Raw genomic sequence first — 25,824 nt, 5'->3', positions numbered from 1 at the left:
TGTGTGGCACGAGGTACTCCTTTATCTTGGTGCAGTGGGGGTTCCCATGGTGGTACAGCACCCTCTCCTTCCACTTTGATTAAGTCTATATTTCAAAATCTCACAAAACTTGCTGGCTGAAGTGATGCATATGACAGTAGCAGATGCATAGCACTGTTGGCACATCAAGCAGACTGAAACTTAACACTGTGAAATATATTCAGGCACTAATCAGAAACTTCAGTGTTGCTGTTAAACTGATCTGTGACTGTGATTAATTGGCTTTGTAATTTTGATCAAAATTGATCTGTCCAATTTTCTGGTCCTTCTTCAATAAGTCAAACCTTACCCTAAAGTTACACAAATCCATTTTGTTTGGTCTTTGTAAAAGCAGAGAAAGAAAGAAAAGTATGTGGAAGTAATTTCTGAATTGTCAGTGACAGATTTCTTCTTTTGATTTCACACTTTTGCTGAAGACAGAATAGACCTTACCGTAGCTGTCATAAGCCTCTTCGCTTGTTCCGTGACCATAGTCATAATATTCAGGCACACTGTAACAAATTCAGATAGCCATGTCACTATTATCATAGGTAACCAACTCAAAACAAAAACAGAGCATAGAAAATGAAATGTATTTTAACACCTTTACATGATAGCATAGTCCAGCTAGTTTCAGGGACAGTGAGAATTTAAAAAATACGAAGGAAAATGTATCAGTTACAATAACAGCTATTATACAGCACATCACATTTCTTATCTACTGAGCATAAAACAAATTTGGTCCTAAATATGTAAACTTAGGAGATGTGATGAACACTGGTAGAAATTCTATTTGCAAAAATAAGGTCTGAAAAAAGACCACCCACTTTATTATTCACTGTTGTTAAACTGCCAAAAGAGGTGTTAATCTCATTTATCTGTAATTCCAAACATTTATGCGGTATCAAAATCAGCATAGTTTGTTTTCCCCAAAGCCGACTGTATTGTATTGTGTGGAACCTGTAAACCACTTATCTTTACCAAAAACACTGACAGGTTTTTAGCTTTGCTCCTGAAGAAGGAAGTATGTTTCCACTGCTTGTAGAGAGAAACCTGATTCTCCACAGCCTTCTTCCTTATGCAGTTATTGGATACCCATGGAAAGTTTTATACAGTAATCAATAAAATGCACATTGAAAGTAGCGACGGTCAAGGAGCGGAAAATCAGACTTAGAGCCTCAAACCCACTTTTTCACTGCTTTCTGTTAATTAACAAAAATTAGGTATGGTCATTTTAACATGGGATCAAAAGATTTCAGATCATAGTTACATCCTGATAATCAGCAATTCCCAGCTATTACCCGGAGTGGACACCCAGAAAATTTGGCTTCTAAGACATAATGAAATGGAAATGGAATTATTCACACTTTTGCTTGACTGCTATTATTATTTACAATTTGCATTGTGCTTCTGGTACCTGGTACCAAATTCAAGATCAGACTACTGCTGTTATCAGGTACCAGGTAGACATAACAAGAATCAGTCTCTGCCCAGAAAAACTTACAAACTCCATGAATTCTACTATATTGTATTTCTTCCATCTGCAGTGAACCAAACAGAAAATGTAACACTTTCCCTGTTGTTAATTTTTTGTTGTTGCCACTTTTGTTTCTTTTTCCTTGGACACTGTGTGAGATAGACTCTTTAAAATGAACAGAAGCAGGCAATCAGCTCAATATTGCATTATTTATAACATTATTGCTCAGGCAATTTTCCATATTGGATTATCGTTTTAAAAATATTAGTTTACACTTGAAAGAGAAGCTTAGTGGACAGTGGAGTGTAAGTAAAAATATTTCAAAAATGCAATAAACAAGCAATCTGTACCAATTATTTTCTTAAACTAATTTTGACTTCTTTGTTCACAAACTGCCTGTAATCAGATTTTTAATTTCTCGAATTTGATAGCTATCCATAAGTATTCTTGGAATAATTTCTCAGAATAATTCATGTGCTGAATCTCACTTGAGAGCACTGATTGCGTATATCATCTGATAACTGACAGTGAAGCTGTTTTGATTTGGGACACGTCATCCCCTGACTAGCTAGGCACAGCTCTCATAGTCAGTTTTCAGCTACAAGTATCTGTGGGATTTTTTTGAACTGAAAATGCAACTACAATCGTTGTGCATTAATTTAGTAATTTAGCCAGAAGTCATTCACATGAGTGGATAGTACACTGACATCAACATCTCAGACAGATGAAATTCATTTGCTAAAGCAGTTGCAGAAAGTGGACATACGAGTGACATGAATGAAAATGAAGTTAATACTTCTAAAGATTTTTCTCAATGCCAACCAAGCTCTATAGGACATAATCACTGCAGAGCATTACCTTCCAGGATCATGGGAGCCATCTACTTGCTTGAAAATTAATTATCTAAATATATACACCCTCCTATTGAAGTGGTGCAAGCAAGAAACAGGAAGAATACATCTTTTATTTGTTGAACATACTAAGCATTCTGTACTATTTTGCAATGATTCTAGTAGCCGGTTAAATAAAATTACAGGATTATGTAAGGTGAACTAGAGCACTGACATCATCAAGGTTAAATCATGTATCTAGTCATATCTACGGAGCTCATGCTTTAGACCTAAGAAATTACTTGAAATGTTCAGAACAGACAGATGACATACCACCCAGATCTGGCAGACAGCCGTATGAAAAATCTCGTGTAATACAACTTAAGCAGCAGCATTTTCGCATACTGCCTGCTTTTCTGGGTAGAGGAGGGTGTTGGACTAGTGAGTGGAGTCACAGGAGGAGGAACCCCAGAACTCTCATCTTCTGTCAGCAGATAAGTTGCTAATATTTCTTCCTGATACATTTTACAAAACAAAGCGGCTGCATCCAAAGGTCAGCTTTAAAAGGAGTGCATTTGGGACCCAATCCAAAGGCCAGTAACTTATCAACAGCAGTCCTGCTTTCAGTGGTCACTGAGTAGGGCCTTGAGCTATTACCATCAATATAACATCCAGCAAAATGAAAGACTTGCAAGAGCAGGTAAAAATCCATTGCTATGTTATTGTTGTTGTATGTTTTTATTAGAGAAAAAACACACAATCATACAGACAATAAGGATGTGAGATAAAAATCCCGCACGGTGAACATTCCGAACTGAAATACATTATAAACAGAACACAAAGTTAATACACAAACCATCAGAATTAGAAACAAGCTGTATTGCAACTGTAGAAAGGAAGTGATTTGTTATATACTGCATATTTGATGTCTGTGAGCACAATACTTAACACATTTCTGAAAACACATAATTCATAGCACAATACATGACTGCGATCTAAGTTCTCCAATTTTATTTCCCTGAATAATACACATTTTTCATAGATTTGAGCCAAAGTGGTATTTCAAATTCCTTGCCAACTCATGTTAGAAAGTGTTTTGAACAATACTTAAGTGAAGAAAATTTATTTCTTAGTATGACATACCTGATTTAAACTCACATTTTGTGAGCCAGACTGCTTATCCGTTAGTCTGCTCTATTTTAAACCTTTCTGAATATTCACTATAATCTATTACATGCATTTATTTGTAAACATCTTCCTCTTTTAGCAAAGTGAAAAATGAATGATGTTTATAAAAAATGGGTGATACAATATGGCTTTACATACACGAGGTCTTTTTTTAAATTATTGAACTACAGAGAGCTGTAGTTCTTTTGCATTATGCCCAACTGTGGAAGGAAACACTCAGCAAATGCATTCAGCATAAATAAAACTTGTTTATATAAATTTAAAGTTCTCAGACTGTTCCTGGAAAATACGGCGTTCATGAGCTCTAGAAACCTCAGGCTCTCTTGGCAGTGCTAATTGGAAACAAGACACCATTATCTGTCATTAGCATTCATTACTTTCAAGCAACATGAAGTGTAATTTACTTAAGTACATGCACCCACCTGAAAGCAGGATGCAATACATTTTATAAAGCAGGTAAGATTAACTCATTACCAACTTCTCAGCTTTTACTCCTAAGTTTTCAAAGCACTGCACTATACTTTAACACCAGACTTCTGAAACATAGACATCTTGATGTGCTGTGACTTAGACTTTAGTAAGCTTCTACATGTACCACTCGTGGAAGAATTGATATACATGGGACTATGAATCTTACAAGTAGTTTAATTATTTTTATATCTCAAATGGCTTGCAATCTGAGAACTTTTGCAACAAAGATGTATGATTCTGTCCTCATTCCTACTCTGTGGGCAAGAAGATTAATAATACATATACTATTAATCTTCATAATCATAACCTATTTATGCTTATTTTTAACTTAACTTTTGTTTTTGGTTAGTGTTTTTGAACCTGTTACTTTTAAAGATATGGGATCAAAGTTTCCATAAACTTGTGATGTCTCCTTTTCATGCAGATAAGGCCAGATCAGTTCCAAAAAAAAGAACACAAAAGATGTTCCTTATTTGAGAGATAAGGGCCCCCTGAGGTGCCTTCCAACCTGAATTACCTGGTGCTCCTATGACATGAGAAAGGCTCAAATATGGAGACTCTGAATCTAAACAGCCAATAGAGGCTTTTAACCTCTCGTTAACTGGGACTTTTTCAAATTGACATTAGCTAAGCAAAAACGAATTCCAGTTTGACTGTGTCAACACCCATGGGAAACCACACAGCTTGTTATCCAAAAGGCTGTAGAGAATGGTGCTTTAAGGTGGTTTAAGCAGAGAACCGCAAATAAAAGAGTTAAGATTGAAGCCACAAAACCCTGACTCTTGGGTCAACAAGCCACCTGGGGGAAGGGTGATGTTCACCACTCAGAGATCAATGGCGTTAGGTATAGGAAATCACAACATTAATGAATAGACTGCATTAGCCTTTGACCAATCTCTTCCCGCACCTGCAGGAAGCTGCTGGCAAGAGACCCCAGGTTAGCAACATTACCATCTGGTTCCCTGGCTGCTCTTACAGCTTCTGTAGTATAAGGCAGCAGAATGTTGCAAGAACTGAAGAACTTGAGTACTTCTTGTTCCCTCATGTTTTTTGGGGTTTTTTTTGTTCTTCCTTTCTCTCTTTTGTTCTTTGCTTTTACTTGCTGAGAGATGCATCTAACTTTTTATTCTTTAACAGTGGAGCACAAGATGTGGTTGCAGACATACAATGGGCCCGCTATAGCCAAAGCTGAAAGGTACAAGAAAGGGTTCATCTGCTTTAAACAATGCTAACATGCGAATCTGTATAGGTGAAGTGTGTTCTGCAGTCTATCCTGAAAGATCCTAAGAAATTGAGAACCTTTGATTAAGAGCTGTTGAGCTAGATTTAACAGATTTTTTTTTTCGGTAAAGACATTATTATATCTTACTTTTCTTTCTTAATGGTTGTACTTTTTAACTGGGAGAGTATATTCTAGAATATTATAGGAAACTTTTATTAGGAAATGTTTGGGAAAAAGCTAGTCAATTTAGAAAAGAGGCTTTTGATCAACCTTGGTGTAGTAACTCAGCCATTAGATAATAATCAGGCTTCTTTCAAATTGGTACAAACTAGAGATTCAGCTGATGCCAGTGAAGTTCCACAGTTCAGATTCGTCATCAAACAGACAAAAAAATTCCACGCTAGCCTTTGAAGAAGTAAAAATAACTCCTGAGAGACTTCTCCCTTTGTGTTGTAGCACTCAACAATGTGAGAGTGAACCAATATTGTGTTTTAGGATTGGCACTCTTTGAAGAGGGATTGCCTGCCTTTATCAGCTTGCAATCAGCATCTATACTTTAGACAGATACAGATAAATGAAACTTTAGCACTCCTTATAGATATACCCCAGTCTGAGTTAGCTTCGGACAACAGATTCTTGAGTCAAGCTAACACCCAGGATAATTCACAAGGATTCCTAGAGGTGGGATTCAATATTTTAGACAACTCTCATTCTTTTTCACTTCCTCAAATGGATCCTTTGAGGTCTTGATCTCCTATCTTCCGTTATCTCCGCCTTTCTCACTATCATTTCTGTTGAGTAATCCTCGGAGTTTACAACTTTCAACACCGACAATTGATACAATCTAATACTCAGCTCCTACGCTAACAGGATGCTGTCTAATGCTACTGCCGTCGTTTTATGTAAGACTGCATTTGTAATGCTTCTCCCTCCTACATGAGGGAGGGAGCCAGCAGGACTTAACACTTAGTTGGCCATGAAAGAAAAGCTATTTACACAAAGCAGTATGCTTCTGCTTGGGAAACAGATGAGCAAGATTTGCATTCACATGAATTGCAATATATGCAATTTTTATAAAATAATATTTCATAATATTTCATAGAGGAAATGTGTGAATAAAGAAATAATCCTCCTAGGAATCTGAAACTTACTGGAACATCTCTACTTAACAGAGCATTGTATCTATAGGAAAGATGAGAAGTCTTTTGAATAAAGGAACTTCTTGTAGGATTCAGCCTTAAATCACAAATATAGTCCTTTACTGAATAGATCTTTAGAACTAATGGAATAATACGGTGAACATTTTAGTGGATAAAGTCTCCCTTTTTCTGAAAGCTCAAGTTTGATTGTATCCAATATTTTTAACAGAGAAGAACGTCTCCATTACAATGCTCCCTGGATTTATTTAGCAGCTTACAACATGCCTGAAGTTAAACTAGATCTCATCTGTCTCCAGCATTTTCCTATGTTTGATTTCATGCTACTGCAAATCTGAATTAAAAAAGAAAATAAATAATGAAGATAGTAGAGTTATACAAGCATAGGAGTGGAGAGCCATCATAATTGCAAGATGACTTTGGGTTCTGAACTTTTTGCAAAATCTGAAATAGAAACCAATCTGCCATTTATTTGCTACAACCACAGACACATGGGGATTTCTATTCAAATATTCTCCATTTCGCTGTACTTTTCTCATAGACACGGAATTATGACCGAGTATTTCAGAATATAATATGAAATGGCTGCAGACACAGTATTTGCAAAGGGAATGATGCAGAATTTTAGGAATCCTACCCAGTTTTAGAGCAAAAACTTTTCTCTACTTCAGAGTAATGAAATTTAATTCCATTTTGCTCATTGAATCAAATAAATGAGAAGTGGCATTTGAAAACAGTTTCTGATGATGAATGCTGTAAGTGGATTGCTGTGAAGATACATGAAATGTCATATTCTAGGCTTCCTGGCTTGATTGATTTCAACAGGTTGGAAATAAAATACAGGGAAATCTTTATTTATGAACAGGTGGATGTAAGCACAAAGCCAAAATGAAATATGACAAGGTATAAATACAATGCATACTGGTTAAAAAGTGAGAGAGTGCACAGTAGAGAAAATAATAATGAATATCCCATTTTACAAAGAACCAGCGTAACCACTCTACCTACTGCAGCCTGGATTATATTTATGTGTCTATATATTTTACTACATAGTAATATTTTGGTAGTAAGAGAGAACTGAGTAAACCTCTGATCATATCACCAAAAGATTTAACCATGTGATAATCTACTAAAAAAATTAATGATTATTCACAGTCCTGTCTAGCCATCTTTTTTAAACTAAGGACAAAATTGTTTCATTTAGCTATGGATAGTTCTCTCCACAACTAGTCTGCAGGAACTTTTTACAAAGCAAGTAGTTAAAAACAGTGGGACTGATTGATTAAATAAAGGTATCTGACCGTTGCTTTAAGCATGTACTAGACTCATTCTACAGTCAAGGAAGATCATTGACCCCTCTCAGTGTTTTCCTTCTGAATGCATCAGAACATATGAATCTGAGAAATGCTATTTACTAAAGCTCCTCAGCAAGACATTAGAAAAGAGAATACGTGAATACGACTGTGAGTTTCTCAACAGCAACTCTAAGTCTTTGTCTTAAGACAGTTCAGAAATATTTGCTCCCTTGTTCTTTGGTATTCAACTAAACCGCCAAAGATCTTATTTTCACCCTGAGCGTTTTTGCCATCTTTTGCTTGGAAATCTCTCCACAGCATTATAGCTGGGTATTCAACTGGAGGGAGGGTAGATATTTGGACACCTCAGGGAACACTGAACTACACTACAAGTGGTAGGTACAAACACACTAGAGGCAAGAGATAGGAACTTGCTAGAAGAGATAGGAACTTGGTAGAAGAGATAGGAACTTGGTAGAAGTCTGCCAGGCTTCTCCCCCCTCCCCAAATGTCTATCAGCAGGTAAAGGAAACTGGTAGCTGTTGTTTGAAGACTGAATCCAGGAAGGTATGTCATGAGAAGGCCTGTGTCACTGTGGGATGGCATCTGTAACAGTAATGTTTTGCACTATTTTCATCTATCTTTTATCACTGAATTATTTATTCTTCTTGTCAGTATGTTACAGGTTTTCTGATATTTGCAAGTCTATTTCCAGCCTAGGATGGGAGTCACAGACTCTTCTTTCTTTAGTAAGCACCCACTCAGCAACTCATTTTGCAGCCAAACTATGTTTTTAACAAAAGCTAAACAGAACAAAAGACAGAACAACAAGCCAACCAACCAGCCCTGGAAGCCATTGCCAATATACCAACTACCTGTTCGCAAAAACCAGAACTGATTGATGTGTGAGTGTTCATGCCAGCCACTGTGTAACAGGGAAATTATATCAAACCCAAATTTTGAGCTTCAAAAGACAATCATTGACTTGCTTTGCTTTTCCCTGTCAGGCACCATCGTTTACACTACATATGGTTGGATAAGTTATGCACAAGTGGATTAAATAGAACATACCCTTCCTGGTTTGTCCCGTGACTGGCCAGTCAGTCCCGGATTTCCTTAGTATCTCTTTTGGCTGTGAGACATGGTACCTTTGAAATGAAACTGCTGGTGGTGGCAGAGACACAAAGGTCAGTGGAAATGACTATAGATGTAGTAGCAGAGCTGAAGATGGCTCTGCTGGCCATCACGGTTCTCAGCTGATTCATCAGCAACTGATCCACTTCCGCAAAATTATTCTGTTGGTCTTTGCTGAGGAGTTTGGCCACACTTTGCACGTGGTACAGTCTGATCCCCTACCAACCTTTGAGTAACCAAAAAGGCAGATCTTGTAGATCCTCTCACAAAACTTTTCATCGTTTTCTCCTGGTGATCTAGTGTTTTCAGCCCATGAATCCTGGACAGTGGTGGTTCAACAGACTTAAAAGTTCCTGCTAAGAAAATCAAAAAGTGTATTATATTTTGAAAACTAATAGGATTCTCCTATATCTTCTGTGTTGCAGCTGAGTTGGAAATTGATACTTCTACCATTTTGTAGTTTTTTTTTATGAACTTGCTTGTTGCCCTGTCAAAATCATATTTCTTTAAATCAATATCTGAGGGGGAATGGAAAGGAAGAATGGTTGCCACCACATGTTCCAACATGGTTTGAAAGTAAGGCTGTTAGTTAAAGCAAGACATACCTCATGCAATATAGACTATATTTGTCACAGCCCATAATTCTCTCCTTCCTAAAATAAGTCTCCCCAAACATAATAAGGTACAGGTGGCACTTACCATAGTAAGGGTCCTGCTGTTCTCTTTCTTCAAGTTGCTTATTGTGTCCATTTCAAAGTGCTCTTGAGGTGCCTCTTAGCTCATTCAGCCACGCAGACTTATTGTGGGTTTCATTCCAGTCTGATCCTGAGACTCTGTCATGGTGTCTTCCGCAAGTGACCCTATCCCCCCATTTTCAGCCTAAAAATCAGACTGCTGTCATGAAGGACAGAGGTCTCTGTCTGGAAGGGTGGCAGTGGTAGAGTTCATTAGAGAAGGACCTATACAAAATCTATTGCTGGGCCTGCAACACTGTCCCTGACCTTTAGCACAAATCTTCAGATAATTGTGCACAAAAGTACAGCATTTATCTCTATTTGCATCTGGATGGTCTTGGGGCTTGGTATTTTTGGTGCTCCTCTACTAAATCATAATCCTATGTTGTAGCACAGTGGCGTACGTCAATAGAGTGCTCATCTTCTCTGCTGTTGGCAGACCCTAATTTATAAAAAAGTCTAAATCAGACTTCTTGGGCAATGAAGGACTAAGGGCCCCGAGAAGGAATATATATGGGCAGAAAGCCTCTGGTGAGCAAACAGGAAGTAGATATAAGGTCTGGGAGGCAAAGGTATAGGTAATAGGGGTGGCGGTGGCAGGCTGCCCAAACACTATCTTCATTCTGTGCATTAGGTGAGTAGGGCAACAAGGCACGACTTACTGTGTGCTCTGCTTTAAAGCACACTGAATTCAGCTTGCATTCACATCGTCCATCCTTTCCCATCTGTCCATGCCCCCCGCCCCAACGCATTCTTCTATTTGAAGCCATGAAGAGAGTAAGGCTTGGCCAACATGCGTGGCGAGACAGACAGTCAGATTAGAGTTTGTCACTTCTCTAAGAATTTCCATATTGATTCCTTAACGAGCCATAAAAAGCGAGTGGAAACTCTGCCCTTAACATGAACAGAAATCTTGGCACTCTGCATTAAGCCACTAACTACAATTTTTTCTCGTCTCATGCTTCACAATTTCAGTCAGTCCCTGCAGAGGGCAGTAATGATATTTTTCTCGCTGAGCAGAGACATTGTCTACAAGTCTTTGTTATTTTTTTTCCTGTAAATCACACAGTGGATGAGACACATAAGTACTTCGAAGCAGTACTACTTATCTTCTTTGTTAGGCGTGTGCATGATATGTCTTGCTCATATGACTGGAGTACACTAATAACCAAGATCCGAGATTGAGAGAAAATGTTTTGATATATACATCTAACCAAATATTTTGGTCATACTATTTCATTGTATTGTATTATTTTGGCTCAGTAGGGAGGCATTTCTGTGAAGCTAAATGGCCAATAAGGTACAGAAATCCAAATTTCATATCTAATGGTCCATTTGTTCTTTAAATCTTTGAAATGAGAAGTATGTTGTTCCGAAAGTGCTCTCTTTGAAATCAACAGACTACTTGCAGCACTCAGTGCCACTCAACATGGGTAAGTATGACTGCGTGTCCTGCCATATATTACAAAAGGAAATGTTTTAGTTGCAGATTTTAAGTAGATTAGGTATCCTGGAGGTAGCTAACGTTAGTAGAAAACATATCTGATGACTAAACTTAATAGATGTTTAATTGACAAAATTATGTCACTCTTTATAAGTTTTCTTTCTTGAGTCAAATTATCACTGCCAGTTCTAGCTGGATTATAATACACTCCTCATAAACTTGATATATTTATCATTTAGTTGCCTGGGACATCAACTTGCAAAGAAATTACAGGTTAATTCAGATGATATAAAGCAATTTCATAGCAGAGAGATTTCCAACTAATTATTATTTTTACACAGGAGGCAATATCTCCTGTGACAATTCACTATTGTAGCAAAAGATGGGCTGAATTCTTTTCAAAAAAGTTGGAGTACATTTGACAACAAGAATATCTACCTACACAATGACATGATAGGTGCAGCTAGTAATGCAGAATTACTTAAAAGTGTTGTTAAAGTATACTTGATGGGGTTCACATTTAGGTGTGACAAATCCTTTTAAATATACTTCACTGGTTATAAAAATACTTACAAAGTATTTTTTATCAGCTCAAGTGCCACTCACTACAGCAGTTCTGGAGCTGAATGTAATTCTGACAGGCATTTTCATCAGCAAAGCATTCAACAAAAAAGATGGTTAAACAAAAAGCAAGTTTAAGGTCCTCTGGTCTTTGGAGTGTAGAACTCTGTACATATACATCACTTTCTTGCCCAGTGAGAATCACACTAACTCAGTTAAAATCTGTGTCTTTTCTTGTTAAAATTTCATTTGCCTTCCCACAATCATACAATCTTAAAGCAATAGGACAAGAGGAAATGGCCTCAAGTTGTGCCAGGGGAAGTTTAGATTGGATATTAGGAAACATTTCTTCACCAAAAGGGTTGTCAAGCATTGGAACAGGCTGCCCAGGCAAGTGGTTGAGTCACCATCCCTGGAGGTATTTAAAAGACATGTAGATGTGGCACTTAGGGACATGGTTTAGTGGTGGACTTGGCAGCGTTAGGTTAATGGTTGGACTTGACCATCTTAATGGTCTTTTCCAACCTAAATGATTCTATAATTCTATGATTCTACATGTACTCTTAGCAACCCGTAAGAGCATTTTCTGAATAATTGACTGAAGCACCCTTTTATCCTTCAGCTTAACTGTGAAAAAGATGTCATTCCATATTGAATAAACATGGACCAACTGTCGAATTAATATATGTGGTGTAGTATGAGTACATAAAAAGCAATCATTTTTGTTGCCTCATTTTAGTGACACAAATCATAAAAGATGTGAATGTAATTTTCCCCGTTATCGCACACAGTAAGGACATAAAACACATTTCCAAACTTGGTTGCTTTTATCAGTTCTGAGAGTTGCTGAGAAAGTTACTGGCTGAAAACAGACAGTTTCAGCCTTACCTCAGGCATGCAATTCCCTTCTATAGTTTACCTTGATGGTGGATGCCAACTAGTGGCAGGTATTTACCATCATAATTATTTTTTTTTTTAGTTCCTTCTGGTTTTGCCCAAAACATTGTAAAAGCCATAAATACGAGATGCCCTTGACAACTTCACACTAGTAAAGGAAAAAAAAATTGCACAAACAAGTTCAGAACGACATCAGATAGGAAAATGATGTAATCACTTGCTTTTTAAAAAAAATACACTTAATTTGCACCAATTTTAAAAGTATAGCTGCTTGCATTTTTGCTTCATCTGAATAATTGTGTATATAAACTCCGACTGCCATTATTACTTTTTGACAGCTTTTTAAAGTACTGTGAGATTTTGTAGAATTTAATGTGGAAAATAAACCAGGAAATTTACATGAAAAACTAAGAGAAAAAAGTGTTCTTTGAAAAATTAATGTAAAAGTACAAATGCTTACCTTTGTGTTTGGGTGGCGTAACTGTTATCATATGCCTCATAGCTTGGATCATCATATTCACCCCCATATCCATCATCGTATCCCTAAGGGAAAAACAGAACACCACAGCTTAGAAGAGTGATAAATCAAAGCATATTATCAAGCTGTAAAAGTAACTTGCATCAACATATAGGTGCTATATTTGCCCAGTATTATGTAAAACACGCAGCCTACTGATGAGAATTGTGAATCGTGAAGAACAACCTGTACGTTGCAAGGGTAAAGAAATCAGTTACTCATTTAAGAACTCAGCTTATTCATTGATAAACTGTGGTGTATTGTCCAAACCACAGTGCTTCAGTGGGATCTATGTAGAATACTGATGAATGACAATGAAAACAATAATTTCCTAGCAATTTTTTATATAAATGGTTCCATAAAAACCTATAGGTGAAATGAACAAATGGCAGGAAAAATATATTGACTGTACAATGTTATTAAGAATGTTACTGTGATGAGATCATAATATTCAGACTATTTAAAAAAAACCCCAAAACCAAACAACCTATGAGAAACAATATTTGTGCATGTTTGTGAAGGAAGTAATGGGTTATGATTTTTATAAATAACTAACAGTAAGCACCTTTTCCTTCATTGAGCATCCCAGTGTTTTTAAAGGCATGCTTTTCTGTGACAAGTTAATGAACACTTTAATACATGTTCCTTGCATCTAACTTAAGGGTCCTAACTGAAGGGCTCAGATAAATGCCCAGTCTGCCTAAGCTAGAGAGACACAAGTAACTTCAGAAGGTGGTTCAGCTTATCTAATGCCTGAATCTTCTACTGAGGGAGCCATGGGCAATTATAATCCATTGCAGCTGCCTCTGAACCAAAGAGTGCTCAGGAACCAGACAATAAATAAATAAAGAGATAATGAAGGGGATGACTTCTGATATTCTCTTTTCATACGACAGGACAACAGAGTAGGCAATGGAAACACAATTTTTTCTCTATGAATTTTGGGAGCCAATATTTTTAGTTAAATAGAAACCAAACATTTCATAGTCACAAGAAAATTTTCCTGTTATGGGAAGCGCTAGAGGAAATTGAGGGCTTAAAAATCTTTGACTCAATATTAATTACAGCAGAAGGCAAATTCCACCCCCTTCCCCCCACAAGCTGTGCAAAGTTTAGTTAGGTTGGGGTAGAAGGGACAGCTTGAGGCAGCTCCAAAATAACAGCAGTCCAATAAACAACACTCTGGTACACTATCATAACCACACAAAGTACAGTGTTAGTTTGGTACTTCATTATTTCTGCTAATCAGACTCCATAATGGTATTGAACTAGACGTCACTGGTATTCCCAATTTAAAGAAAACATTCAAAGGAGGAAGCATCCAGTTATGTCTCCTTAGGTCACGCATATTAAATTTGCCTGTCCTTCTGGTCTCCTACCCAGCAGCAAGGGTGAGCGTGGATTCTAGGTGGGGGATTTCACCCCTGGGGTGCTGCGTGGCCTGAAGGAAGGACAGGACTTTGGTTGGTGACTCCACTTCTCAGGCACTCACGTCAGCTTGCAGTATGGGAAAGCTCTCCTGGGCAGGAGGGAGAGTCCTGTTTTGAGACTGGGGAATGGCCTCTCCCAGAATCTGAAGTCCACACAAACCTCGTCATCTTCCATTTCAGGTGGAAGTGCACCAGTTTTACTTGCCTTCATTAGTATAAACTCATAGCAAAAAGTACAGTTAAACACATATCCCTGCAGACTACAGTGATATATTTAACATTAGACAGCTAAATACACAATCTTGCTTCTGGGGACAGGATGAGAGAAACAATGAACCACAGGAGACTGATGTTAGTCACATCGATTAGTATGCTACTGGGCGGGATCCTGCTACTGTGAAGATGAGGGTGATGCAAGTTCCTATATAAAGTCGAATAGCTGGAGGAAAGACATTTCAGCATGCTTACCCACCATATGGGAGAACAGGAAAGGCAACAATTACAAATTAGCGCTCTCAGTTTCTTGATGCCTGAGGTGGATCAACGTTCAACACCAGCAGGGCAGAGAACACTTGTTAATATTTGACACTTCTGTGGGTTCACGTTACAGATTTTAACAGCCTCCCTAAGGGCTCAGAGCAGGTCAATACAGTGCAAATGGTTCAAGTGGAATGGTTGGAAAACAGAGACAGAGTGAAAAAGCACAATGTATCTTTAATAAAGAAAAAGTATTTTCTGGATAATGTTCTCTTATTTGTGTCAATCTGTATGAGAATTATCTTCTAACGCTACAGGTGAACAATTTATGTAAGGTACATACTAGCATTTTTTCAAAGTTTAATACGGTGTATCGTACCCAGACACCCTTGTCCCAAAGAAGCCTTTAGGCATCTAGAATTGAGATCCAAAATAGCTCCTTTCACATCCTTGAAGTGCCTCAAACTCACTGAGCATTTTTCTTCTCTTTAACCTTCAGCTCCCCAGAACCTACAACTTTAATGTTTGAAAATATTTCTTGCATGCACATTTTGAGAGATGAAACACCCAGCTCCCATGTAGACCCTGCTAAGGTCCAGAAGCTATGAGTCTGAGGACATTCAAATTCACATATTCTGCGCTCTGTGTGTGATGAGGACGGTGCTCCCAAGAGCAGTTCTGTATAAATCCAGAGACCAGCACCCAGGATGCCCTCTCCAAATGCAGTGCAATGTTTTACTGAGCAATAGAGTCAGACTCCTTCATGCACTCTCTAGGTCTATTAGTCTTTGTATTAAAAACCAACCAACCAACCAAACTAAATTGATAAACATTCTGTATATGTATGCTGATAGGAACAGAACTGTCCTCTTAGAGAATCTAAATAAGTTACTAGTACTGTATCCTCACCTCACTGAAGGAAAAAGGATTGATTACCCATGCTGTCAGTGTTTTGAATATGACATTTTTTTCTTCTATAATTTCTACGATTTCATTTATTTCACCAGAAATCTTCACATATATGTGTATAACACTTAGACTTTCCATCCTGTATGTAAGTTCTAATGCCTTTTAATTGAGGTCTGTGCTTTTCAAGCAGAAATGTCTCAGATAAAGTGACTTTGGGCCTGATCTGATCCATGTCTGCCACTGGAGAATCCATTTCCACACTCATCAGAATATTAGAAAACTTGTATGAAAAGTTGATAGGGTCAAGCCACCCAGTTTCAGTGAAGGGGAAGAAAAGGCTTCCCTGAATCTTCAGAGTTCTTTGAAGAGGTGAATAAGGGCACAGATAAGCAGGACCCAAGGGAAACAGGTTCCTCTGACCTCCCAAAAAGTTACTGATGAGGTCTGATTCTCAAGGCTATCAAAGGCACTGGGGTTGGTTGCCTGGGAAGACTCTTTTCCTGTGTGAGGAGTCTTTTTCCCCATGGTAGCTGTCACCACCATTCAGAAGAAAAAGCTTAATGGAATGAACTGAAAAATATGAAACGGGGGTGCTATTAGAAATATTCAAAGTCAAACTGATAGCCATTTCTAGGCCAGGTTTTTATGCCAGGGTATCTTTATCTCAGGCATTTCTTAATAAAACATCTTTCCAAAATGTAAGAAAAAGACCTGTTTAGTTTGTGTCAGGGAAAAGGAAAGCGAGTCTTTCAATAACTAGGATTTGCTCTGGCCTTACAGTGATACATCTTGAACTGGAGATAAAGGAACAGAAATACACATCTGGAGCTGCAGTGGGGCTAACAATGTTCATAAAAAATTATGGATGATTGTGAGGAGTTTTGGTATAGTTTAGAGTTAAAAAACAACACCGCCCCCCGAAAAAAGAAAATTTAAGGAAAATTTTAAAATACAGCTCAATTCAAGAAAAGACTGATTTGAAAATGAGCATATTTAAGTATTTACTAGTCTTTCCCCACAAAATGAAGATAGGAAAACCTCTTAGAAGAATCTCAGAATAGCACATGAAATTAGCATTGGGAACACTCACTTCAGGAGCAAATACGCACTACTGTACCACTGATAAAGAAAATTATAGTCAGGTGAAAAAGGACTGTAGAAGAAAAAAGGGACATAATTGGAAAAAAGGCTTACATTCTACTACCTGAGAAAAAGTTAAGTATCAATTTGATTCAACACCCAAGATATCACTGAGAAAGATATTTTATTTATTTAGATTTACTCAAATCCTCTCCAAGTTTCAGATGCTGAAACAAATATTAGAAATACAAACAAAATAATAAGTATAATCAGTAACAAGGGTATCATAATCCTACACAATCCGACCTCTTTAAACATGAATTTCCTACTTAATGTTAAAACCCTATTTCAAACAATAACAGCCCACACTCAAATGTACCAAGTTTAAATCACCTCTTTTCTGAATAGCCTTAGAAAATAGGATTTTCACAGCATGCTTTGAAAAATGGTAGGTTTCAGCTCTGGGAAACCAAGAAGGAAAATAATTCTACTACTTCTAATGAAAACTGCCCTACTTACAATATTTTATGTATGTCTTGGTAATACATGATAAAATACATTGTAAGGAAGTGTCGTGGTTTAACCCCAGTCAGCAACTCAGCACCACGCAGCCGCTTCCCCCTCCCCCTCCCAGTGGGGTGAGGAGGAGGAAAGCAAAGGAAAAAAAGTAAAACTCGTGGGTTGAGATAAGAACGGTTTAATAACTAAAGTCAAATATAATACTAACAGTAGTAATAATGAAATATAATAAGAATAGTAATGAAAAGGAATATAACAAAAAAAGGGGGGGGGGGGGGGGGGGAAGTGATGCACAACGCTCACCACCCCCTGACCGATGCCCAGTTAGCTCCAGAGCCGCGATCCGCCCCTCCCAGCCAACTCCCCCCTGTTTATATACTGGGCATGACGTTCTATGGTATGGCATACCCCTTTGGCTAGTTCAGGTCAGCTGCCCCAGCTCTGCTCCCTCCCAGCTTCTTGCACACCTGCTTGCTGGCAGAGCATGGGAAACGGAAAAGTCCTTGGCTTAAGATAAGCGCTACTTAGCAACACCTAAAACATCAGAGTGTCATCAACATCATTCTCACACTAAATCCAAAACCCAGCACTGTACCAGCTACTAAGAAGAGAGTCAATTCTGTCCCAGCCGAAACCAGGACAGGAAGTCAAAACTAACTAGTTTTTTTATAGAAGATAGCCCAACTCTTTCTAAAGTAGCAAACTGCAAAATATCTAGAATGTTTAAAAAAAAAAGGCAAAACACAAACAACAATAAGTCAAGGTAAAGTGAGTTATGCAACTCTGTACTTTACTTGGCAAATACATGAACAAGAAAAATGTCTGCAGCCAGAGAACCAGGGTAGCCCTTCTCATTAGCTGCCCCCAGCAGTACACAAAAATTAGTACTGTACCTCAGAGAAGGTGAGGGTATAAAAATCCACCTCTAATTGTAACTCTAAGTAAAACCAGTTGTTTCCCAGTAAAGAGGCCTTTGCATAGTTTCCACTATTTTCTCCTCCTTGCTTCTATAAATCTACAAATGCTGTCTCACTCTCTCTTCTGTTGTGACTTGGCCACATCCATATCCATATTTTCTCACACATCTGTATCACCTTAGCTTAGAAGGCTAAAAGCCAGTCGTCTACCACTAACCTAGATTCCCATAAGAATCACAGGGTAGAAATAAAACATTTTTAGGGGGTAATTCATCCCACATACTTTTGACACCTATTTGAGGACAAGTTGAATTGCTCTCTAAATGCGAACTTTCTTTCCAATCACTATAAAGGGAGCCCGGGGCAGATGTGTTAGATTTAGATAACTAACCTTTAGGTATGTAAGTTAGTTCATCGTTTGAAGGAATTTATTGCTCAGAGAAAGCTGAGCTTGTAAAAATCAGTGCTGCTAAGCTTAATTTTGAAGTGACCTGAGACCCAGAATGCAATCAGAATGCTGTGAATGATGCATGGGGATGGGTGGGCATGTCAGAAGAGCATCTCAAACAGACGGCACTCTGTTCAGAGAAGATTTCGGGTTAGACAGTCTGGCATGCAACTGACTACACACCTACAACTCAGGAAATGTTAACAACTACGGAAAATCTTAAATCTGACTCCTTTTACGGTATATGAAACACTGGAGGGAAAATAGAGAAATACATCTGAGAAGCCTTCTCCTTCCAGATGTATGCCTCACGCCTGTCGTGGTTTAACCCCAGCCAGCAACTAAACACCACACAGCCGCTCGATCACTCCCCCCTGGTGGGATGGGGAAGAGAACTGGAAGAGTAAAAGTGAGAAAACTCGTGGGTTGAGATAAAGACAGGGTAATATGTAAAGCAAAAGCCCCACGCACGCAAGCAAAGCAAAACAAGGAATTCATTCACTGCTTCCCATCGGCAGGCAGGTGTTCAGCCATCTCCAGGAAAGCAGGGCTCCATCACGCGTAAGGGTTGCTTGGGAAGACAAACGCCATCACTCTGAACATCCCCCCCTTCCTCCTTCTTCCCCCAGCTTTATATGCTGAGCACGACATCATATGGTATGGAATATCCTTTTGGTCAGTTGGGGTCTCCTCCCAACTTCTTGTGCATCCCCAGCCTCCTCGCTGGTGGGGTGCTGTGAGAAGCAGAAAAGGCCTTGACTCTGTGTAAGCACTGCTCAGCAATAATGAAAACATCCCTGTATTATCAACACTGTTTCCAGCACAAATCCCAAACATAGCCCCACACTAGCTACTATGAAGAAAATTAACTCCATCCCAGCCAAAACCAGCACAACACTCTTGGCTAGTCATACTGCCTGTTTGGCTTAATGAATCTTAAAATTTTTTCCTGCAAAGAGCATTTAAGGTGATTAAATCATGTCACAGAGAAATGGTAATTTTAATCAACGTTAAAACAGATCACAGCTATTATATTTGGACCTGTACTACTGTCACCTCCTTCTGCACTTGTTCCTTTTAAAAAAGTGGCGTCATTGTGTGTTCACAACGATTTGTGAGTGCTGAGCTGGTTGAGCTGCTCTAGAGTGCTGTAAGGGGCACGACTTGCCTTCCATCACAGTCACACTCAAGAGTTTGGTGCTCAGTCCCCAAGTCATTCTAAGGTGGGGACAGCTCTGAGTAGATGTAAAGAAACACACCTCATTAGATTTGGATTATTCAGTGTTGAAAACCTGCAGTTAGAGCAGATGAATCTCGCTGAAGTACCTGGGAAGTTAGTTTGTTGCTGAGCAAGGATTCCCAGAATCGTAATTTATGCTTAGAAACTGAAATGATGACTAAATTATTCCGTAAGTACGTATGCCTGCCATTATAGCTGGCCTTGCTTTCTTCAGCTGTACCTCCAGGGTCAGAAAAAAGAGAAACTAGATACTATCAGTTTGTTGAAGATGATATATATCCCCTGTACTAGTGAGATCTACCAAGCGTTTTGAAGATGAACTCAAAGACAAGTAGAGTGGCACTATATCCAGCAAAATGATAAACAGTAGTAACAATAATAAAAATAATGCTGAAATTAAAATGGGAATACTAATCAATTGAAAAATCAGAGCTCTATGTTATGGACTTCATGAATGCAATATATGAACTAAAGTCTACAGTGCTGAGTAGACGTGCTTGCCAGAGACAATGAAGTAATCTCAACACATTCGACCTCTTAATGAAATCAGTCTTACTCTTCACATACCAGCAATAGGAAACACCTTTATAACTGAATGGTAAAACATATAGAGGTGAACATTTTTCACATAGTCATGGAAATATAATTGAAATTTAAGTATAATCACAGTCACAGAAATTTTGCAAATTCAAAGCAGAGAACATAAATGAGCTATTCATGTCCTCATATTTCAATGTTTTAAATAAACCTCATGTTGAACAACTAAGGTAATAAGAATGAGTCAAACTAAGCAAGTTTACTACCCAGAAGTCCTAAAATTGATTCTATGCAAGATAAATATAGGGCAGGGGCCACAGAAACAAATAGCTGTGCAGTGCCAAAGCAGTCACAGTAAACAGAATCTCAGCTACTTCAAGAAATTGCTGTGTACTCTCCTAAATGTAGGTTTCTTTCTTTTTTTCCTATTTCTTCTGTAATTTTTCAACTAAATGCAAAATGAATGAATAATACTTAAAATACATTTTGGTGTACTGAAAAAGAAAATCAGAATGGAATGAAAATGTAAAAGAAAATCTAATAGAAATGAGACTTTTCTTACTCCTTCCATATTTGCAAGACTGTAGCCTACAGGATAATTTGCTGCTGCAATTATTATACTACAACATTCATCTGACTAACATCTTTATTTCTTCAAATCCTTCTGTTAGCTCTCCTATGCTCATGAAGTCACATTAAAACTAATTCATGTGTCAAAGCTCTGTATAATCAGCTGTTGCTTACATCCATTTAACTTGTTGCACTTTCCCTGTCCCCTAACCTTGCTACCATCAACATTGAAACCATTTCCTCTCTCATTTTACTTGTGCTTTTTTTCATATTGCCTCTGCTTATGGAATAGCATCCTAACATCAGTGTCAATCCTTTACTCAGTTCCTATTGCACAGGAATGTCTCACAGAAACATCTCTTTATTCCAATATCAATAAAATGACTTATTTTAGTAATAAGCAGCAAGTGGAGATGAAAAATAATCCAACGTATCTTCTTTGTGTATATGCAATAAGTTGCATTTTTGCACTTGTCTGTGATTCTCAGAACCCTGAAGAAAGGATTTTTTAATTGTTACTTTTACTGATGACTTGTACAGCTTTACATAGTACTCGAGTGATAATATATTACAGTAGCAAGTTGCACTGGTGACAATATATCACATAAATGGCATTTAAATGAAAGATTTATTTTTCCTGTGAACTGAAATGACTAGAGTAGAAAGCAGCCTTTGGCTGCCAAGGGAGGATGGGCTGTAATACACCCACTATTGGTTTTAATCTCTTTATCATATCTAATATTTCTCTTTCCAAAATTTCAAGCAAAGCAGACGGTGAACTTCTCGTGCATCCTGATGTTCCCCCAGCTGTATGATTGATAGATGGAGCTGACATAAAATCTGTCCATGGAGCAGTAAGGTTTCTTGTATCGTAGATACAGAAATCATTACAAGTATCTACTAAAGACTGACAACTCTTCTGAGTTTAACAACTTATTGATGGTTTAAAGCATTTCACAATGGTTTGACTTGCTAGACACAATGCCTTAAAAGTAAACCATTTCAACCTTAAATAAGCTTTATAATAATCCAGGAAATGAAATTTCCAGGTCTTGAATGGTTGGGAATTCTCCTTTTTATTTTCCAACCCTTGAAAAGTGGACCACAGGATTGTCCACCTCAGAGCTTGTAAATGTGCAAGTAAATGCTGAGGTACTAGCAAAGAGTAGATATGCTTTGATAGGTGCTTTACAGAACCTTGAATTGAATTTAATTTTAAATCAAATTTCACTCTGATGTATTATTAATGCTGGAAGTAGGCAGATTAAATACAACTTGGCCAAATGCAAGATAATGTGCTCTAGTAAATACATCCTCAAATTCTATAAACTGCCCACGTCTCTGAAATTACAGAATTCCCTCAGGAAAAGACTTGTAGGAATCATCATGATTAACAGCTAGGAGATCTGTCCAATTTTACTGCAGCATTAAAACAAAAAAGATCCACAAAAATAGCCTTATATTTCCTATGTCAAGAAAGGAAAAGACAATACACAGGTTAATTCTATGTGCAATCCCATTGTTTTTGATCCGTTTTTATCCTCTATTTAAATATATTTAACCATTAAGGACTCCATGAATTAGTAAAACATAACAGTAACAAAACTTCACAGTGGAATTAGAGATAAAATTGTTTAAAGTGCTCAAAACACAGGACAAATAAAGATTTATTTATTTATTAATCCTCAAGCAGGTCTAGATGAGAGTTCAGGCATTTTTAAGGTTGGAATCTTTATATCCTGATCTTTGCCAGACACACCACACCTTTTTCATAAATTACATCTCTTGCTGAATCAAATTCCAAATGTCGTAGATTGTTACAAAGATAGTTCATCACATATTTCCTAGAATCTAATTTTCTAGAAAAATATTTCTGAAAATAAATTTGGACAATGAATTTTAAATTGTCTTGTTCATGTAGTTTATGCATTTTGCATAATTTTTGATTCTTTACATAAACATTTTAACTCTTACATTTATTTTTCTTACCTTATAAAAGACCACAAAGTAGTATTTAGAAGACATAACAATGGTAATTCTTATTTGGCATTGTTTTACACCATACAGCCAAATAGCATTTCACCAGTACCATGATACCTTTGATTTAATTTTTAAGTTGGAACCTGAATAGTGTGTCTCATCAATTTATATATTTGAATTGATCAAACTTTTTTTTTCATTCAAACTTAAATTTTGAAGAGTTGACATAATGAAACTTACTGTGAAAAATATAGGTAGATTTTAAAAGTTATGAAAATTAATCTAGTACTAGGGAAACTAAATGTTGATATCAGTTGCAGAAGAGATAAACTAATTTTTTTTCTGCTTATGACAATGATTAAACTTATTATACAAGTGCTGCTTACAGTGAATGCAGCAATGTTTGCACTGCTGCTAATCACGTGTCGTGGTTTAACCCCAATCAGCAACTCAGCACCACGCAGCCGCTTCCCCCTCCCCCTCCCAGTGGGGTGAGGAGGAGGAAAGGAAAGAAAAGTAAAACTCGTGGGTTGAGATAAGAACAGTTTAATAACTAAAGCAAAATACTAACAATAGTAATAATGAAATACAATAATAATAATAGTAATGAAAAGGAATATAACAAAAAAAGGGGGGGGGGGGGGAAGGAAAAAACCCCAGTGACGCACAATGCACTTGCTCACCACCCGCTGACCAATGCCAGAGCCGCGATCCGCGCCTCCCGGCCAACTCCCCCCCGTTTATATACTGGGCATGATGTTCCATGGTATGGAATACCCCTTTGCCTAGTTCAGGTCAGCTGCCCCAGCTATGCTCCCTCCCAGCTTCTTGCACACCTGCTTGCTGGCAGAGCATGGGAAACTGAAAAGTCCTTGGCTTAAGATAAGCGCTACTTAGCAACAACTAAAACATCAGGGTATTATCAACATCATTCTCACACTAAATCCAAAACCCAGCACTGTACCAGCTACTAAGAAGAGAGTTAACTCTGTCCCAGCCGAAACCAGGACATCATGTTTGAACAAAAATGTTCCTGGAAATTCTTCTTGGTCCCATGTACTGTACAGGAATAAAAAAGAAAGTGCCTACTCACAGCATCTTCTTAACTGCAATATTTCATTTTCTAACAGACATTGTCAGACTAGGAAATACAATTTAGCATGATGTATAAAATGCAAGGATTAGAGGTAATGCAGAATTTTCTTCTTGGCTTTAAAAGATATGCAAGAAGAGTGAACTTAACTAGCACAATCTTGTACAGGAATTATTGCATAAAGGCCAGGTATAATTAAAAGCAAACATGTAGAATGTGAAGGGACTTCTCATTTGTGAATATAATAATGAGCAAAACAGTAAAAAGTGGTTAATACTTATTGAGATACTTAGAGGTAGTTTTTAAATTGTTACTCCCTCAAGTTTGAGCATGCAATTAGAGAAATTAGGGATGGAAAAGAACAGATCATCTATTATGAGCTCCTGTCAAATATGATTGCTCTTTTCAGCACATTTTCTAGTGCTTTCTCTAATCAAATTCTAAATATTGCCAGTAGTAGGGATTCCACCATTTCTCTTGGGAGACTGTCTGACAGCCTAATAGATCTTTGTGTCAGACACCTCTGCTAACTTTATCCCATACGACTAAATATATCTCAGTGTACCAGTGAGGTGTATTCTTCCCACTTAGTATTCTCAGTATTCTCCGTGGTCCATGTTTATATTCTTCCAGTTTCTTTTAAAAATAATTCAAATATGAGGATTCAAAGTCAAATGCAATCCTCACACAGATAGAGATATACTGATCAGTAGATAACGGAGCAACAAGCCAGAACCCCCAAATCTTCATCAAAGCCTTATACAGACCCCTACCTCCACAAATCCCTTCCTTTTCCTTGGGTCCAGCAAAGAGATGTGCCGGAAAAGATGGCCAATTATCTTTGACAGTATGGGATCAAGAGTGTCAAACTGGTGACTGCCCGAATTAAATCCTTAAAGTCTGATGGAACTTTATTGCATCAAAATCTATGCAGGAAGTCACAGGATGTCCGTACAGACCTCAGAATATGGGTTTCATAGCAAGATACTCAGTTCACTCAGCAAGCCTTTGTGCTGTGCACCAGATTGAATTTGCAGATTTTTTTAAGGTGATCAGTGACGCAAATATGTATCACAGTAACAAAATCCATATAAAATAGAGAATGAAAATCCTATTATTATGTATGGCATATTCCTAGACTCTGGCGCAGCCTGACTGTCGTGCTGCAAACAGGGATGCGTTGTGATCCTAGATCGTAGCAAGACACAAGAAGGAAGGAAGAATAGTGAGAACAGTTTCCCTTATTGAATGCTACACTCTTTCCACCGTGCAGCTGTAATTGCTTTGGTCTAGCTTAGTCTTAACCTGCTGGCTATTGTTCATGGTTGAAAACTCAGAAAATGGACTGGATATTTGATACATTAACTGAGTTAAGTGCATTAAAGATACAGAATCAGGTAAAATTGACACACTGAAAACACTAAGTAGTATCTCTATGCTAATTTTTCTACTGCTCGCCAAGGAATAAAAAGAAAAAGCATAAGAAAAGGTCAAAAAAGCCAACAGCCCTGTTCATTGTGAGACTATTCATCTCAGAATAGTGATTCTGACCTTTCCTGACACAGCCTGTCAACAAATGAAGAAGAAAAAAATGATTAAAACTATTGATGGACTGCCATTCAGTCCAGTACTGATTTTCATTTACCATACAGAAGTAGCAGTTCACATCTAATAATACC

The 25,824-nt window shown here is 37.7% G+C and overlaps 1 protein-coding gene across 2 annotated transcripts in view; it reads right to left on the bottom strand.

Moving 5' to 3' along the window:
* The window catches only part of KHDRBS2 (KH RNA binding domain containing, signal transduction associated 2), a 368,147-nt gene that overhangs the window by 17,156 nt on the left and 325,167 nt on the right, over nucleotides 1-25,824 (bottom strand). Inside the window, exons 8-10 of one of the 2 annotated variants that reach the window (XM_050894052.1) lie at nucleotides 25,451-25,477; nucleotides 12,889-12,971; nucleotides 472-530 (exon numbers count right to left, since the gene is read on the bottom strand). In XM_050894052.1, coding sequence (XP_050750009.1) covers nucleotides 472-530; nucleotides 12,889-12,971; nucleotides 25,451-25,477 — 169 coding nt within the window. The remainder of the gene's footprint in view (nucleotides 1-471; nucleotides 531-12,888; nucleotides 12,972-25,450; nucleotides 25,478-25,824) is intronic. The other variant, XM_050894051.1, reaches the window with a different exon arrangement.

This window comes from Gymnogyps californianus, chromosome 3, assembly GCF_018139145.2.
Source record: "Gymnogyps californianus isolate 813 chromosome 3, ASM1813914v2, whole genome shotgun sequence".
Taxonomy (NCBI): Eukaryota; Metazoa; Chordata; class Aves; order Accipitriformes; family Cathartidae; genus Gymnogyps; species Gymnogyps californianus.
Note: the sequence above shows the minus strand (reverse complement) of the source record. Positions and strands in the feature narration are given on the sequence as shown.